Source organism: Orcinus orca, chromosome 9, assembly GCF_937001465.1.
Source record: "Orcinus orca chromosome 9, mOrcOrc1.1, whole genome shotgun sequence".
Classification (NCBI taxonomy): domain Eukaryota; kingdom Metazoa; phylum Chordata; class Mammalia; order Artiodactyla; family Delphinidae; genus Orcinus; species Orcinus orca.
In genome coordinates, this window is record NC_064567.1 from 67,838,911 (window position 1) to 67,859,215 (window position 20,305).

The following is a 20,305-nucleotide window of genomic DNA, read 5'->3' on the forward strand; positions in this document are numbered from 1 at the left end:
ACAATTAGGAAACAAGATTTGGTAACTGGTTTTAATTTTTAAATTTTTGAACTTTAAAAAGAAGTGGAAAAAAGCCTATTTCACAGGTAAAAATGTTGATAATAAAATACTTGCCCAGTCTTTACCACATAGTTATTGACCTCTGGTCAGAGAAGACTTATTCAGGTTTAACCTCGGAAATTCAGTGGCTAATAACAATAATATTTTAATAATGATAATAGTAGTACAAATACTTTTTATAACAACAATAATAGCAGTAATAATAGTAATATGAATAATGATAATTAAAATGTATCAAGTGCTTCCTATGTTCTTCCTTTGTGTCATTTAATTTCTCCACCAAGCCACATGGAGTAGACATCATTATTATACCACTTTAAGGAAATGTTTTAGTGGCAAATCACAGGCAATATCTGTTCTTGAAGAATTGGCCATGTGTGTGCCTTTCTGGAAAGAACAGGTAAGCAGCTTGAAAGATTTGGCCATGGTCCTCCCTTCCTTGAATCATAAACCAAAGATAATTCAGAGGTAACTTATTCAAACTATTAGTCTTTTCAGAGCACTTTGCAGCTAAATGGATAAGACCTTTTAGCTCTCCACATTTTTCAAGGTACTTTTGTTACACTGCATCTGAAATTTCATCTAAACCCCTTGAGGTAGGTAAGTACTGCTATCAATACATGGAAGAAAACATTGCTTAGTGATCAAGAGCTATGGTGTCAGACTGCCTTTGCTGTATCCTGACTTGTTTGCATATTACCTATGTGAATTCAAACAAGTGATTCAACCTGTTACTCAGTTTTCCATTATGAAAATAAGAATACTAATCACATCATAAGTTTGATACGAAGACTAAACAAAATAATGCAGGTAAGTCTTTTAGAACATAGTATGAGCTCTATGCATATTAGCTCTCGTTAAACCTATTTTACAGGTGAACGACCTGAGGCAGAGTCCAATGTCCAAAAAAGTGAGTGTCAGGCTAAGAATCCATTACCATAACATTAAGTTCAACATTGTTTCTCCTTCCCAACCCCTATGTCAGTAGTTCCCAAACTTGACTTTTCGATCTCGTGGCAAGCCAAAAAATTATTTCAAGGGACCCTTAAGCTCATATAAAATAATAATAATAGCACCTAACATTTATTAAGCATGTACTATGTGTTAAGCACTGTACTAAATCTCTTACATAGATTATCTCATTTAATTCTCAAAACCCTATTTGATAGACATTATTAGTTTATTCCTTTACAGATGAGGAAGTTAAGGCCAAGAATATTTAAGTGATCAAATAACTGCCCAAGGACACACCAACAGTAAGTTCCTGAGCCAGGAATCAAATTCAGACAATATGGCTTCAAAGCTCAAGTCCTAACATTCACTTTCACCTACTGACTAATTTAAGTAAACAGATAGCATTTCACCCCTAGAGTTCATCACCCTCAAAAGCTGGACACACTACACTGCCCTTCACTATCCCACCATCACAAACCCCAGTGTTTTTTGTAACTATTCCTTTTCACGTTTGCAACATGGACAACTTAAAGAACCTACATTCTCTCTTTGTTCTGGAGCATTTAAGATAAACTACCACAAATATACCCAAGAGTAGGTTCATTAAATGGAATTACTCTCCTTCATGCCTCCAATTAGAAGGCCTTCCCTCATATAAAATGTGAAAATGCTATTTTTTTTTATTTTTAAGGTTTTTTTTTGCATTTATATTACTAAACTTCATTAAACATGTACAATTTATGCTTCTTTATTTTGATTTTAGGTTGTAACCTCAAGAAACAAAATACATGTAAGACATATTAACTTTATTTAATGCCTATTTAAATATATATGTTAGATTAGATGATATCCAAGATCCTGGTACTAAGATTTAATACTTCATGTTTTTTAATTTAGATTTTTAAAAATTGGAAATATATTTACATGGTTCAGAAATTTTAAGGTACCAAAAAATATTAACTTAATGAAGAATCTTCCCCCTATTCTTTTCTTCTAGTCACACAATTCACTTTCCCACAGGCAACCACGTGTAAGGATCTTGTTTATACTTCTGTATACATTTACATACATGTAAAAATATTTGTACATTTATATGCATATAACTCCCCTTCTTCATCTTTATACTTATATGCCTTGTATGGTAGCATACTTCACAGATTCTCCTGTTTCAAGTTTTATTCTCTTTCTTTCTCTTTCTCTCTTTTCCCCTCTCTCTCTCTCTGTTTAATATATACACACATGATGCAGCAAGATCAAATATATATGTATTTTTTATAAATGCTCCATACTGGTATTAAAAACTTTGCTCTTTCCATTGGTAAATGCATATTCTACTTTGTGAGTGAACCACAAAATTTAAGCAGTTCCCTATTAATGGCTATTAGGTTGTTTTCAGTCATTCCATTACAAATGACTAACTTTGCATATACATCAGTTTGCACACGTGTGAGCATATCATTTGTGTAGCACAAATTCCTTGGAGTGGAATGCTGGGTCAAAGGGTATGAGTATCTGTAATTTGATAAGTATCACTGAATTGTCTTCCAAAGCGTCTGTCCCAACTTATAATTATTACACAATTATGAAAGTGTCTCTTTCAGTTTTCCATTAACACTGGAGAGAATATTAGCATCTATGTTTCATGCTTAAATAAGGTTACACAATGCACATTCCGAGGATGTTGGCGGGTTGCTCGGCACCAAAGTTAAACAATATAACCCTTGATTTAAAAGAATAAAACCATGTCCATTAAAACAACAGTGATGAGAATTATGTTTTTTAACAGTTATCTAAGATTCAAAATCATAAATATGAATGCAAAAGTTCAGTGTTCTTGGAAGATAAGTTTTAATCCTAACAGGTCAAATAAAACATATTTTTCAGTTGTAGAAAAATCTCAGTTACATTAGTGATTTTATTTCTATAAAATTATTAACTCTCGTAAGTAATTAACAAAACATCCTAGTCATAATTTTCACTTTAACAGCCTAAAAAGAAACATCTCAAATGGCAGAGACTCTGCCAAGAACTTTTTGTAAAGTCACTTCTACCACTTGTTGAGAAACAACTACATGGCCTACTTTCTTTATAAACATCATGCAATGCAATTTGTCCAACCACTTTATGAAGGTTAATAGTATCAATCCAAATTTAGAGACCAAAAAACTGAGACTCAACAATATTAACTAGCTCAAGGTGACACAACAAATAAGTACTGGCAAGGAAGTGAATGGGTAAAAATTTCCCACAAATACTAGTCACAAAATAAATAGACAAAAATATTGTTGAATGAATGAATTAAATATGCAACAGATGTTTAATCCTGCTATAGCTACCTAAAGCAAATATCTTACCTCAAAAGCAAATGACAGAGAAGGGATGAAAGACTTCAGATGACCCAATCTACACAGCATTAGGAACACCAAGCAACGGAAAGTTTCCAGAACAGCTGCCTTAGGTCTGAAATAAAATGTCATTTACATGCATTAGCTTTATTTTGTTTTGTTTTGTTTTGTTTTGCGGTACGCGGGCCTCACTGTTGTGGCCTCTCCCGTTGCGGAGCACAGGCTCCGGACGCATGTGGGATCTTCCTGGACCGGGGCACGATCCTGTGTCCCCTGCATTGGCAGGCGGACTCTCAACCACTGCGCCACCAGGGAAGCCCTACATGCGTTAGCTTTAAATATGCTCTTTATTACCTGGTATAATTAATAGAGTGATATACACTTATTTTAATTTTCAAGAAACACATAGTATTTTAATATATTTGAGGAGCATGTGCCTCTGAAGCTGCTTGAAAAAAGGCATTAAACTAAGACACAAAATGCATCTTTTAAAGAAAATCTATTCTTTATCAATTTATTGCTTAGTTTGAGAATTGCTGAATTAGGGTGAAACATTTTCAACTAATAAATAAAATATTAGACAACTAAATTTCTAGGGTTTCAAGACTAGACTCCCCTCACTGACCCAATACCTTCAAACTTCATTCATTTAATAAATGACTTCTTAGGAGGACTGACATAGTTAACGACAGTACTCTAAAATAATGAATGATCGAATTAGGAAATATTGGGAACATGACAATGTGTAGTTAAGTCTAACGTGATAGGCAGCATAGATCTTTATTAATTATTTTGTGATGAATATTTTCATTATATATAGTATTCTTGAAATTCAAACTCTAACATATAAAATAGGTATATGTATTTAAAATGGAGTTGAGGGTCACACAGATAGGCATTTATAAATTGCCTTATAATAATAGGAATGAACAGCTACTTTATCAGATTAAAATACACTTCATATAATAGTCAACCAACATTTATTGTATAATTAAATATTTTCATAAAAGACAAATGGTATTTTTATGTAAGGTGAATTTTCTAATAAAATATTATTGAATTAATGTCATTATAATAAAGTTATATTTTATTTAGTTAATTTAGAATATAGAGGTAAAGAAAGAAGTACAAAAAAATCTAAAATAGTGTATTTATTAAGCTTAAAAAATTCTTCCGCCATCAATTATGACATGTTGTGGACTTCCCTGGTGGTGCAGCTGTTAAGAATCCGCCTGCCAATGCAGGGGACACGGGTTCGAGCGCGGGTCCAGGAAGATCCCACATGCCATGGAGCAACTAAGCCGGTGCGCCACAACTACTGAGCCTGCGCTCTAGAGCCCACGAGCCACAACTACTGAGCTCACATGCCACAACTACTGAAGCCCGTGTACCCAGAGCCCATGCTCTGACACAAAAGAGTAGCCACCACAATGAGAAGCCTGCTCACCACACCGAAGAGTGGCCCCCGCTCGCCACAACTAGAGAAAAGCCTGTGTGCAGCCATGAAGACCCAATACAGTCCAAAATAAATAAATAATAAAATTAAAAAAAATTATGACATGTTGTTTCTATAAAATTGAATATAACATTTTTTTGCAAAAATAGACAACACATTTCTACCAAATAATTTAAACTCAGTTAAAACAGGGTGACAGTTTATGATTCATTTGCATCCAAGTAATGTGATTTTTGTGTATGTGAAAAAAATGTTAAGAAATTTTTTCCCTTGTAAAATAATCTTATTTCATTACTGTAAACTATTATTTTTTAAATTGATATTTGGGTAATATTCAGTGATAAAACAGATAATAAAATTTCTAATTTAAAACACATTTATTTTTATTAATTCTGTTCTATCGTTTACTGTTTAACTTTATATTGTGAAATGAAACATACACAGGGAGAAGTACACAAAACAGAAATATGCAGCTCAATGATTTTCAACAAATAAACAACCATATAACCACTACTCAATAGCAGCCCCCCCAAAGACATCTCACCTCCTCAATACTTCCACCCTCCCTCTGTTGCAAAAAGAATCACAACCTGTTAGTTTATCATTTATGCTAATCATACCATTTCTTGCTCTCTTTTACTTATATTTTTATTGCTTTAGCATAAATTTCTAAAAACTGTTCTTTTTTTTAAAAACTGTTCTTTACTCATCTTTTTTTTACTTTTTGTAAATGAAATTATATTGTCTGCACCTTTTTGTATTTAGCATCTTTCAATCAGTGTTGTTAGTGAGATACATCTACGATTCTGCATGCAGCAGTAGGTCATTCTTCACTTGTGCATAGTATTCCATTGTGTGAACCTATGAATATTCATGCATCCATTCACCTTGTGAAGGACATTTGGATTGTTGGCCACATTTGTTTATTAGGAACAATGCTTTCTGAACATTCTTTCATGTGATTTTGGGGTGCATTGTTAGTATATATCTGGAATTGAATGGCCACGTTATAGGGTGTGTGTGTGTGTGTGTATATATATATATATATACACACACACACACACACACACACACACGCACATATTCAAATTTAGTAAAATTCTCAAACAGTTTTTCAAATTAGGTATCACAATATAAACTGCCTCCTTTAGGGTGTGAGCATTCCAATAGGTGGTATTGTCAATTCTTTTAATTTTAGCCATTTGTGATACAAGGTCTTTGTTGCTTATAAAAATTGGCAAATACCATCTCCTACCTGAGAATTTTACTTTTGTACTGTCTTAATAAGAGTTAATTTTTGAAGAACTGACTTTCATAATATTATTCTAATCTAATTCATCAGTTTTATCTATGTGATTAGGGATTTCTGTGAACCATTTAATATTTTTACCTACTCCAAGGTTATAGAGATATGTTACTATACTATCTGCTGGAATCTGTACTGGCTTTCCTCTCACTTTTAAATCTGCAATCCCCTGACCCCAGAATTAATTTTCTATGGTGTGAAATATTTGTCAAGTTTATTTTTCTTATTCCTATGTGGAAATTCAGTTTTACTAAGACCATTTATTGAAAAGATAGCATTTTCCCATGGCTGTGCAGGGACACCTTTGTCACAAATCAAGTCCATATATATGCATAGATCTGTTTCTAGGTTCTCTGTTCTAATCTTTGTGCCAATAAAACATGTCTAATTACTGTAGCTTTATAATAAATCTTGACAGCCAGTAACTCAACTCCTGCCATTGTAAAAAATTCTCAAGATTGTGCTGGCTATTATTGGGCCTTTGCATTTCCATATACATGTATTTTAGAAAGGTCCTGTCAAATTCCACAAAGAAGAGACCTTTTATAATTTTAATTCAAATTGCACTGAATATGTAAATCAATTGCTGAAATTATAATCTTTACAATATTGAGGATTCTAATTTATGAATAGTTATCTCTCCAACTTTAAAAATTCTTTATTTTTCACAGTATTTCAATAGTTCTATAGTGTAGTTTAGAGATTTTGTACTCATTTTTTTAGGATTGGTTTTTCTTGGTATTTGATATATTTGATGCTATTGCATAAAGTTTTATATTTCCTAGTACATAAAAATATCATTGATGATAATTTCTTTAAAACTTTTCTGAAATTCATCCATTAATTTGAATAAATTCCCTATAGATTCCTTAGATTTTCTAATTAATTCACTAATTAGCTTTTAGATTAACATAAATTAATTTTCTAATTAATTTATTAATTCCTTTCAAATCCTTATGGCTTTTCTCTTTCCTTTCTCCACTGACAGTCTCCAGCCCAGTGTTAAATAACGAGCATATCTAACTGCTTCTCAGTTTCAAAGGAAAATTTTCAACATTTCACTATCAAATGTGAAGCTTGCTATAGAAATTTGTATAAACAGTTTTTACTTCACCTACATTTTTGCTGGATATAGAATTACAGGTTAGCAGTAATTTTCTTTCAGCACTTTAAACATATCATTTCATTCTCTTCTGGCTTCCTTTGTACAACGACATACCTATATCTCAGTATGAGTTCCTAAATAAGGCCAGAGGCAGGGGAGACTTTATATAAATATATACAATAAGAATAGCTTAATGTATCATAGGATATATTGTGATAAAATCAATAGCTTGCTTATTTGGCCTATTTATTTGTATCCACGGAAACAAAAAATCTTCATTAAAAACATAAAACTATGCTATTGTTATTGGCTGATTGATAATTTTACTACGTATATGGAACCAACAGAACTGTGATCTTTAAAACGTGATCCTGATTCTTTGGATCTGGGTAATTATTTCAGATTATCTTGTGACTCAGTTTTTCATTTTCTTTTCTTATGGCTTAGTATGCCTTTTATTTCTAATATAGAAAAGTAGGGATGGATAGAAAGCCAAATACGTTAAATGATAAAATAAACACAAGTTTTAAACTATAGAAGGAAATACGTTTAAAATTCTACACACCGTTTACATATGATTATGTGAAATGTGCCAGCCGCATCACTCTACCAAATGTTTATAGCGAAGGCATACTGTACACAGCTCCATTAACCATTTGGACCTGCATCTTGATGAAACTTCAGAATCTACTGATATTCCAGAGCAGCTATTAAGCATTTCTTAGGAAAGTGACATGATATTCAATATAGATTAAATGTATGTTTACTGGACTTTTACATTTAAAATTTCCTGAAAGTAATCTGGTTATTGGTTACCTACTTGAAAAACAATTACACTACAACGATGATAAGATTTCAAGAATGACTGAGCTTTTTTGCCATTTTTCACAGTTACATGTAAATTCTATGATACGTGAATTCCGGGGTCAAATTGCTTGGGTTTGTGTTCTATCTCTTAGTGTTCTTCTGTCTGACTTTCATAACCTGTAAAATGGAGTTTATAGTAATTCTTATCTTAAAGTGTTACAAGAAATAATTAAGCATTCTGTGGCACATATTAAGTACATAAGTATTGGTATTAGTATTAATTTTAATGATTGATAAATACTAAGCAATAACAAGTGGGTGTTTTGCTATATACCTTCAGTCATAAAAGCAATTTAAAATTGTTCAAGTGAATGTATTTTCTGGCCAGAGTAGTATTTGAAACTGGATTCATTAAATACTATTCTGTGTGAGGGTAAAGGACATAAACTTTAAATATGCAGTTGGCCCTCCATATTCATGGGTTCTGCATCTCAGATTCAACCAACTGCAGATGAAAAAATATTTTTAAAAAATTCCAGAAAGTTCCAAAAAGCAAAACTTGAATTTCCCACTGCCAACAACTATTTACATAGCATTTATATTGTATTTACAACTATTTACATAGCACATACATTGTATTAAGTATTATAAGTAATCTAGATAGATGATTTAAATTTATGGGAGCATGTGCATAGGTTCTGTGCAAATACTATGACAGTTTTTTTTTCTTTTTTGTTGTTTTTTTTTTTTTTTTTTTTTTTTGTGGTACGCGGGCCTCTCACTGTTGTGGCCTCTCCCGTTGCGGAGCACAGGCTCCGGACGCGCAGGCTCAGTGGCCATGGCTCACGGGCCCAGCCGTTCCGCGGCATGTGGGATCTTCCCGGACCAGGGCACGAACCCGTGTCCCCTGCAACGGCAGGCGGACTCTCAACCACTGCGCCACCAGGGAAACCCTACTATGCCATTTTACATAAGGGACTTGAGCATCTGCAGATTTTGGTATGGGGGTGGGCGGGGCTAGGTCCTGGAACCAATCTCTTGCCAATACCGAGAGACAACTATATATACACTTAGGTGTATATTCTGAACTGTTCAATAGCAAAGGAAAAATAAATAATTTTTAGGTTTTATTACATACTCAGAGTTATACTCTATGTTTTGCTGACTTAATCACTATATTTTATAAGTTTTCTTAATATACTTGAAAAACCTAAATTTCACTTAAAGGGCTTAGATTTAAAATGGACCTTTGATTTAAAACCAGACAAACCACTACTCTGTCTCATTTAAAATGAAGGTGTGAATTTGTAGTTTCAACTTTATTTTTTTAATAACAAACATTTGCTGAATTTCAAAATTTCACATATATTTTTAAAACCACATTATAAAGTTACATAAAATGAAAGAATTTCATTTCTTACTTTTGATCCAGAAGAAATCCAATGGAGGTCAAAGTCAGGATAATGAAGCAAGCCCTCAGAAGGAGAGTGACCTGTGATAGTACCTGTCAAACAAACACAGAGACCAATGGATCTTTAGATGAGTCATCCAAAGGAGCATCAGAATTTAAAGCTGACAATAACAGACTCAATTTTATTTTGTTATACCATTTGTTACTGACATTTTTCAAGAAGGCTGAATATGCAGAGAACACTTTGGTTTTCCTAATGTCATTTAGTTATCTTGTTGGACACTTGGAGAATGAATTAGACAATTCTAATGATGTTTTGCTTAAAGTGTTCTTTCTAATAATTCTCCTTTGATGTTTTGGCTTTCGTAATTCTTTGAAACACGCCTCCACATATGGAGAAATCACTTACATTTTTATGAATAAATATCACATTTCAATGGTTATTTTTAATATCACCAATTCTTCGTGGTTTCAAACCCAAAAGTGTCTTTAATAAAGAAAATATTTAAAGGAGAATGTGTTATGAGTGCAAACACATACATGAAAGAAATTATGCACATCCACTCACATTTTTATTTGATGAAATCTGTATGTTCCTCTGTACATGTCAAGGGTCCTCTTTTGAATTAGTAACAAAAACCACATATTTCTTTGTTATAATTATAAATTAATTATGCATTTTGTTTACAAGTAAAAATTTAATAATAATATTTATTGAGCATCTACTATTTTATAGCTTCCATGCTATGTGTTTCACACATGCTAATTCTTTTCATATTCCCAACAAACTTGCAGAGTAGGTATCATCATATATGCTTCATATGTGAAAAAACAAAGCTGGAATCAAAAGATGAAGTAACTTTTCCAACATCACACAGAAATAAATGATGCCTCTGAAATTCAAAACAGACCTACCTGACCCTTAAGTGTGACAATGGTAGAACACATATGAGCAACAAACTTAAAGGGGGCAGAAGCAGAGATCTATACTGAAGTTACATAGCTCATGTTAGGGCCAGATGGTTACCACTTCAGATTGAGAGTGGATCAGTAAAAGCAAGGAGTTAGACGCACAGCCAATGGACGATTTCCCTACTCACTGATGGTATTTATGTTTCACCTTTATGAGAACACCGAAGGTTGTTTTATGTTGGCTAAAATAGTGATTGAACGCTCTCTCTTTTCTCTTTTTCCTGAAATAACTAGAGGTAATTTCAAGTCATTACTAACTAATATACACACCTACAACTAAGTAGCATCTGTCCAAAGTTATAAACAAATGTTTGTTACCAATTGCAATTGCTGCTCACATCCAATATCTCAGTTCCGTATCATCTTCTAAATCAGCGCTGTCTCTCATGGCCAACTTTTTACACCTCCCTAGTTACTTTCTAAATGCCTACAATGGCATCCAGAATTGCCAAGGGGCTTTAACCCTCCAGGACAATAGTTTAGTAGAAGAGTATTGTTGAGTGGTCAAAAAACTGAATAAAAAGTGTCAGAATGTTTAGGAATATGGAGACAGTGCTGGATATCAGATATAGGATAAGGAGTTCAGTGAACTCCAGAACGTTTGAATGGAGAGCAGGAGAGTACTATTTGGGTATGTGGAATTCCATGGTGGCTGCTTTGGGACAGTAAAGCAGAAAAACAAAAACAAAAACAAAACAAAACAAAAAACACACCAGAAAAATATTTTCTTGGTGGTAGAGGTAACTAGGTGTGCTTGAGTAGATTAATGTTTGCTTAGGGGAACTATTTTGTCTCTAAAGAAAAATGCTTCTTACACCATTATTGCTTCTTTTTGATCTTTTAGGGAAAAATTAATATGGAAGGGAGAAATGATTTGTGCCCCAAACCTATAGCATGATTTTAAATGCTCTATAAGAATGCAACGCTTGAAATTATTTGAACCTATTAGCCGTGTAACCAGTCAAATTGTTCAGCATTTCTAAGCCTCTCTTATGTGTTCAGTACATCTGAAATAAAATATGAGTTTGGCAAATACTATAATAAAGTACTTAGAAGAGTGCTTGGCATAAAGTAAGAAGTCAATCCGTGATATGATGATTATCATTGTTATTATATTCAGGCTATACTAATTTTCTAAATGGCTCTTAGGCTAATCTTAATTAATTACAATAAGTTAAGGAAGCACAAATAAAAGGTTTATTAGCTCTTTCAAATATCATAGGAAATTCAGAGACAGGACAAAATATATTTTTTGTTTTGGTTAGGGAATTTATGATACCTGGACAGAAAAGAATAAAGAACTCCTCTCTCCACAAATTGCTTCCTGGCTAATGGTGTCTGAGTGAAAGCCAACTTAATACAGCTATCTGGCTGCCTAGTGAAGCTTCTACTTGGCTATTACACATCTGAAACTTAGCCTGCCTAAAACCCTGTATTTGATTTCCTTCTCCACACCACACGCTCCCCACTTCTCTTCGTTTTAGGGATGGTACCCACAGTTTTTCATTTGCTCAAGCCAAAAACCCATAACTCATCCTTGACTCTTTCTTTCACTATCTACTTCTAATACATCAGCACTATATTTGAAATACATCCAGAATAAAGATATTTGCTACAAACAGCACACACAAAAAATACCATGTTTCACCCCCAACATTATCTCTACTATATTAAAATACCCTCCTAACTGGTCTCTCTGATTCTAAATTGTGTGTCCACCTATCCTGGCTTCCCTCCCCTGGTATGTAGCCAGAGCTATCTCTTTAAAACTAAGTCATTAGTTTTAAACTAAGTCATAGTATATCATTCTTATGTTCTAAATCCCCCAGGAGCTTGAAATCTCAGTAAGAATAAAGCTCAGAGTCCTTACTCTGGCCTCTACACAACATACCCACTATTATCATATAATTCCTGAATCATTTCTGTCTTTCATTCTTATGCTACATCAGAAATTCTGCTCTTCCTTGAATATGACAAACATCCTTCCCATTCAAATCTGTTTCATCTGTCTCTTAGGCTTGAAATGACTTCCCACAGTGACCCTTATGGTTTATTCCTTCATTCCATTCAGGTAACTACTGCATGCCCTTGTTCATCCTGTATAAAATAGTACTTCTCCACAATGCTCTATAACCTTATTCTGTTGTATTTTCCTCCATACAACTTATCACGCCCATACACTTATACATTTGCTTGTTTGTTCATTCTCTAGTTGTTTGTCTGTCTTCTCTCACTCCCTAAGAGAGGTTTTATCTTTTTATTCACTATTATATCCCAAGTACCTAGGACACTGCCCAGCACATAGTCAGTAGCTAATATGGTTTTTGAATGACTGACTGAATTATTGAATTATTTTACATTTGTGTTTATTATTCATACCTTTAATATAATTCTAATTGGCTTAATAATTTAACATCACAACATTAATATTTAATTTAATATCAATATTTTAGTCCTTAAAATTAAAATTATTTAATAATTTAATATACTAAATGCTTGTGTTAAATATTTAAAACATTAAATACTTTAATATTTCTATGTTTAATTTCTTAAAGAACAAAACTGCCCTAAAACTGTTTGAGTTTAAAGGAAACTAAGATTACCAGAAGAAGAAATCCAATATTGAACACATGCTTCCTTTAGAGAGTCTATTTTCCTATGAAACTCTTAAGTTTTTCCATATTACATCCTTTGATAGGTTAACCAGTTGATCTTCTCTGACTTCTGCACATTCATTCCATGAATATGTATTGAGCATTTGCTAGGAACTGTGGTAAATAGGAGTTTAAGAGAGTGAGCAAGAAAGACAAAATCCCTGCCTAGAAATCACACTACTTTAATCCGTGCTGGTAGGACCATAGTCCAGCTACACTAGAGCAAAAAGGAGGGAAAGATAGGGCTTCCCTGGTGGCGCAGTGGTTGAGAGTACGCCTGCCGATGCACGGGACACGGGTTCGTGTCCTGGTCTGGGAAGATCCCACATGCCGCGGAGCGGCTGGGCCCATGAGCCCTGGCCGCTGAGCCTGTGCTCCGCAGCGGGAGAGGCCGTGAGAGGCCGTGAGAGGCCCGCGTACCGCAAAAAAAAAAAAAAAAAAAAAAACAAAGGAGGGAAAAACAGAATAGACTTTATAGACTTTGACCCCTGTAAATACTTAGCCTCCTGTCTTTTAAACAAGATGTGAAATGACATGAAGCTTGTTAATTTTTTATAACAGTACAATTTCATTTTTCATTGGGTTTACTACCATTTTACACCACTCACTGCTAGTATATCTTTCATGTAAGATATTGCTGTCCTAAAGTGCTAAAATGGAATTATTCTAAATTAGGCTTTGAATATATTATAAGTCTTTATCACAAAAAATGAGAAGGTCCATAACTATAAAAAGCTTATGAAGCAAGGAATTAATTTTCCTCCTTTAAAATTATCTTTCAAATCCCAAGCAGTTTGGTAGCTCTTATTTCCATAGGTTTCTCAGTGCGGGAATTGCTGTCCAGATTTTTATGCTTGAAAAAAGCAAACATCCCTGCAACTTTAAGTAGATGAGAAAAAATACTCATGAGGCAACGTTAACTACATAGGAACTCAAAAATTACAATTACATGCTTGATGCAATGTTGCTTAAACAATTAATGAAGGTGTGAGAAGTCCTCCCTTTGCCCACAGGTATATAAAGAAGAAAGCCTTTTTCTTCTCGAATGGGGATATCACCCTCTTACTATTCCACAGAAAAATTCTGGTGATCAACATAATTACCTTTCATGTTTTCCCACCCGACAAATCTCACAGAGGGAAATATCAGACCCATACACTATGTCCTAAAATAATAGTAAATGTCTGTATGCATTCTTTTTTAAAGAACTTTGTGTATTGTCAGAGGTAATTTGATAATATTTTCCATAGTTTTATTATAAGGATTTAGAAATGAAAATGTCTTGATTTTATTGTATCAGGGTTGTGCATTTTTAGGATTTTCAGAAAAGATCTACTAAAGTCATTATTTTGACTCAAAATGTTCATCTTCCCAAACATCTGTAAAATAAGGTCAAAATTTTCCTAACACTTAAGTGTCTGTAACCTCTGATGTGAAGGCAGAAAATCTGGTTTGGGGCACACTTGCTCTGCTACCTCATCGTCCCTGTGACTCTGATAGCTCCTTTTAGATACCTTGTGCTGAAACCTAAGGCTTGAAGATGCTTCCCAGTATTACAACATAGACACAGGAACAGAACTCAAGGTGATATCATAAAGCAAGTTGTAATTCTATATGGATCTCAAGAACCTATATTGAAATAAGATCCTGTTTTTAAAAAAATATATAACAGTATTGACTATATTTTTTTCCAATATTTTCAGAATGTTTGGTTACTGTTGAAGCATACATAAGGAAATATAATTAGAATGACCATTTTCTATAATTTCAAACAAGAAGCAAACTAAATAAATATATCAAAGGTGAAAATATATTGCCTAAAATGTATAACAAATATATAGTTCAGAAGCACTGAATTGGTATGGAACAGTGAGTTTCTACAAAAATGTGTAAGAAATAAAAGCAAAAAATTTTATTTTAAAAACTTTAAGTAACATAACTTGAAGAATAGTTATGTTGTAGTCATATTTCAATCTATGATTCCATTCTGTTAATAATGAATGTGCACCCAACTAAATAGAGAAACAAGGATTGATTTTCCCTCCCACTTGAAAACAAAACAAAACAAAGCAAAACAACATATCTGAAACAATTGTTTTCAAGACCCTGGACACCAGGCAACAAAGGTCTGTGATCCCAGGGAAACGGGATACAAATGACATGACCCCTCACTATTGCTCCAGGTTACTACCTTGAGAGAGTTTCTATGCTGCCACACAGAGGGAACTCAGAGGGGCCTGGTGGACTCCCTGATTTGAGGAGATGGAGCTGGGATTTGGGAGAAGCCAGGGAGGCTATTATTTGGAAGAGAGTACCAAAGAGGAGAGAGCTGCATAGACAGAACTCTATTCATCTGCAGCGGGTGCCCATCAAGTCTCGTATATCAGCTCATACATGTGAGGAGACTATCAAAGGTTAGAAAAGGACTAGAGCTTGCAATGCCCAGAGCTCACAACAGGGCCAGCTAGAGTACAAGTTCCCATCAGCCAGACTGGACAGCCTCATGATTCACTGGGCATTGGGTAGAGAAATCTGTGCATTGACATATATACAATGGAATATTACTCAGCCATATAAAGGAATGAAATTGAGTTATTTGTAATGAGGTGGATGGACCTAGAGTCTGTCATACAGAGTGAAATAAGTCAGAAAGAGAAAAACAAATACTGTATGCTAATGCACATATATGGAATCTAAAAATTTGGTACTGATGAACCTAGTGGCAGGGGAAGAATAAAGATGCAGATGTAGAGAATGGACTTGAGGACACAGGGGTAAGGGGAAGCTGGGACGAAGTGAGAGAGTAGCATTGCCATATATACACTACCAAATATACAATGGATGGCTAGTGGGAAGCTGCTGCATAGCACAGTGAGATCAGCTCAGTGCTCTGTGATGACCTAGAGGAGTGGGATAGGGAGGGTGGGAGGGAGGCTCCAGAGGGAGGGGATGTGGGGATATATGTATACTTATAGCTGGTTCACTTTGTTGTACAACAGAAACACAACATTGCAAAGCAATTATACTCCAATAAGGATATTAAAAAAAAAACTGTGCATTGAGATTTTGAGTTTCCAAAGCTGAATTAAAGTATCTAATTTTTACATATTTTTAATAAGTCAAAATGAGATCTTAATTCAAATTATAAGCAGTTCATGGTTGGTTGTATTTATTATATGATAGCTTTTAAAACAGCTGCCTGATGCTAAACAAATTTTGAGACAGTACTAATAGTATGAAGATATATTTAACTTCACAGTTAATATTTCATTATTTGATGCAAAAGGCATTTTTAAATGTTCAGTTTCCCACTTTATTATATTTCAATATAGTGGACAAAAATAGATTTTTCACAGGAATTCACAGTGATCACTTTTCTAAGTTCCCAAAGTCTATGCTTATTAGACAGGTAGCTTTGGTTAATATCCTTCCTTTACTAATATACATTTATTACATTCATTTCATGGATTTAAATTATAATTGATGCTCAATTTAGCTCACATTTCTTTTTTCATATTACTTCAGTTACCACCTAAGAACTTTAGGAAATTAAATTAAATCCCAGTGGGCTGCACTGGAAGAAAACAGTATGTGCTGAATACTGACTTGAGAGGTTTCACGTAGGACCTAAGTTAGATCTAAATTGTGCAAGCGACACTCTCTGTTATGAGAGTACCACTAAATATATTGATTTTTTCTAAGGGTCTATTAAAACATGTCAATATGAAAGCATTGGTTACAAAATTTTAGTGCCCATAATGTTTTACAGGGTACAGCAACCAGGGGAATTTAAGACTATAAAAACCTGTTTCCAAATTTATATTGGATATTCTCAGATGCCTCATATTGAAATATATCACCAAATAATCTGGGTTAGACATATCTACAGTAACTTTATTATATATTCTATTATAAGACCCTGTTAAATATTCAAACTGTTTTGAGTGTGTCTATTATTGAAAAGGATAGCATTGCCTTTACAGTTTTACTTTGGAAACATGCTAGTGCGTCCATATTTCCATTTCAAACCCGTATTCATGATATCACCCCATGAGGTGGACCCTGGCAGCTGAGGAATTGATTTCCCAAGCATTACTAAACTAAAATCAACATAAAATACTGTGGGTCATATAACTAAACTAAACACTATATATTTAAATGTATACATTGCAAGTTTCAGTAAGAAAGAAGTGTGCCTTTTCCACCTTTTTGGTGGCCATCAAATTGCTATTTTGACTCCCAAAGTTATTTATACAGAACTTGCACACATTAAACAAGTAAGTATTTATCTACTCTGGTAAACGCATAAACAGAAAAGGCTGTGGGACTACAGCAGGGTCCGCAATTACACGTCAGCCACAACTTTTCTATGTGATTATTGGCTACAGTGAATCTGGAAAAAAAATATTGCTGTTGGATTTTAATGTCTTCAGATGCTTTTAAACATCCCTGAGACTAGAAAGGCACTATAGAATTTTGCAAATAAGCAACCTTTTTTCCTATTTGTACCGCATGTTTTTAGCAAAGAAAAACACGTGTGGGAAACAAGCAAATGCACTTTTCAAAATTAATTTGTGTCAGGGATGAAGCTGTCTCCAACTCTAATTTTAATTTGAAAAGGATTTCATCACTTGATATTTCTCTTTGTCGACATATCTACATGAGTTTCTCGTATAGTTTTTTTACGACAGTGGAAAAATCTTGTGAAAACCATGCTATGAGTTACATATTTTAACATACACCCTGTCTGGCTACATTTTAACCCAAGAAGCACTCACACATGCCTAGACCTTCAAATTCTCTTGGTGAGCTTAATATAAAGGCCTCTACTTCAAAATCAAAATGGGTAAATTTTCATTTTTATTTCTATGAGTTAGGTTAATTTACTTTGAGACTGTATTTAGTACAACTAAAAAAAATTCAATAATGCAAACTGTACTCAGTATTGATCAGTATATCAAGAGTTAGATATTTAGATGTAGATGATATAGCTTTTCTTCTGGTGTTATTCAATTATCTAAACTCTATTAACGCAGGCATATTTTAATCATAACTTAGGTGAACAAATTAAAATAACAAAGTAGTTTAACAAAGTAATCAGTGATGGGTTAATTATGTAATACTTGAAGACATGATTATGAGACCTTAGGTTAAGCAATTAATAAGTCTAACCATTATGGTAGTTTGACATCTACTTGTGCACTGCTAAGAGTGATGTAATCCATGCCGCTTTTAAGAAAGATTTGCTCCTGAAAGAAATTCTTGGGTTCAAATTTTGTCTCTTTTGAAGCTAAAGGCAAATGAACCTGCTACAATTTGGAATTGGTGACATTAGTTGTAGTACATGTATGAACCAGCAAATAATAAGCCATTATATATTCTTCCATGATGTTTTCAAAGCATTTCTGGTCACATCATATCCTATTTCTTTTTTTCAGTCCACAAAATGGAAACCAGAATTTAAATCATTGTTTTCTCCTATGATCAGGAATGAGTTTTTCTGTAGTTTAAAAAAAAAAAACATTGTACTTGCGCAGAGAGAACATGTGAACTTGTCTAGTGTCCAAAATTGGAGTCACTATGTGTAGCAATTTGGGGTTATTAATTTTAAATGCTAAAAACACAAATACATATGGACAATATCAATCGTTAAAGACTTTAAATAATGTTTAAAATTGAAATGGCTTTCTTCATTATCCAATAGTCTCTGCAGACATCTTGTAAACCTATTTTATTTAGTAGGACACACTGTGACATACACTGCTATTTGCCCAACCAGAAAATATCCCCTATATCTTCTATACTAATACTATGCTGATTTTGTCCAGGTATAAGAAAGGGATGTACTCAGAGGCAAAGTGAACCCTTTATCCCCAGGGCATGAATTATGCTTGGTATAATTCATTCATGGTTAATTCATGAACTAGTGTTAGTTATTCTTTCAGTGTGGGCATGTGAATCAGTCCTGAGCAATGAGACATGAAAGGACATTTGCTGAGAAATACTCTGGGACTTTTTTCCCCTCCTTCTTAAGTGAAATTTACAAGATGCTCTAGGAGAACTGAACTTGCTGCCTTTGGTCACAGTGTGAGGACATGATGCCTTGAGTTGCTGTAATTATGATGATGAAAGCCCAGAGAACTGTAGAGAAGCCTTTTTGGAAACTCCACATGTTTGAATTGCTGAACTAATCAATCCTGGAAATACTCACCTCTGAATTTTCAGTTATACTTAAGCCACATTTAATTGGATAATCTGTTTCTTAGAACAGAAGATATCTAATGGACACTCATATCATAGATACTTTAAAATGATATCCTACAGGAAGGTTTATTATGTTACTAAACATTTATGAGTGTTCAAAGAATATTCTTTGAAAAGAAGTTCAAATCACATAGTATTTAGGAGTGAGAAGGATTCATATAGATCTAACATTTGTTATTTTCGCCTACTTGAGTCTATTTCCTTTTTTCCAGAAACTATCATCTCAATATGTCTTTCAAGCCTTCCTATCACTGGCCCTGTCCTCGCATTGATAGATTAAATGGTCTGTGATCCAGGCCTGATCACTTTGATGGGTTCAGTGATACCCAGATGAACCCACCCATAACATCAGACTCCAACTTGGAACTTTCACTTCTGGAGTTCCTTGTGTGGAAGTATTTAAAGCTAGAGCTGCTGGTAACCATCTTGCTACCATGAAGGTTGAGAGCCTGTAGGAGAATCTGCTTTGAGAAATGCATAACTGCAGAAAAGAATGAGAAGATTCCTGATGAAGTTACTTGACTCACTGGATCCAGCACTGCCTAAAGAAGAAAAACCCGACTCTTCAGTTATATGAGTTAATAAATTCATTCTAAGTTGAATTTCTGTCATATACAACCAAAGAGTCCTTCTTAATACACTCAGTGACCTATTTTGAGTAGACTTATTTATAGAACTCACTGTGTGAGTCATATGGAATACTTAGAATTGTTCCAATAGAATATACTGTGATTTTTACAATGGTATCTAATTATTAAATATAATTCCATAGGCTTTATATATTAAAATTATTTTAAAAAACTTAGACTAATTTTTCTGTGTATATCATTTATTAACTTCTATTACGGAGCTTTCATGGACAGACTGACATCTTTCAATAGCGCTTACTTAATCTTTGAAAAAGGTAATTTATCTTTTTTGAATTCACTGCCTACTAATCCTATTTGTATTCATCTGCATTTTTCTAGATT

At 33.8% G+C, this 20,305-nt stretch overlaps 1 protein-coding gene across 1 annotated transcript in view; it reads right to left on the minus strand.

The window, feature by feature from the left end:
* The window catches only part of AGMO (alkylglycerol monooxygenase), a 327,751-nt gene that overhangs the window by 145,661 nt on the left and 161,785 nt on the right, over nt 1-20,305 (minus strand). Inside the window, exons 11-12 of the mRNA XM_004263480.3 lie at nt 9,455-9,537; nt 3,369-3,474 (exon numbers count right to left, since the gene is read on the minus strand). Coding sequence (XP_004263528.1) covers nt 3,369-3,474; nt 9,455-9,537 — 189 coding nt within the window. The remainder of the gene's footprint in view (nt 1-3,368; nt 3,475-9,454; nt 9,538-20,305) is intronic.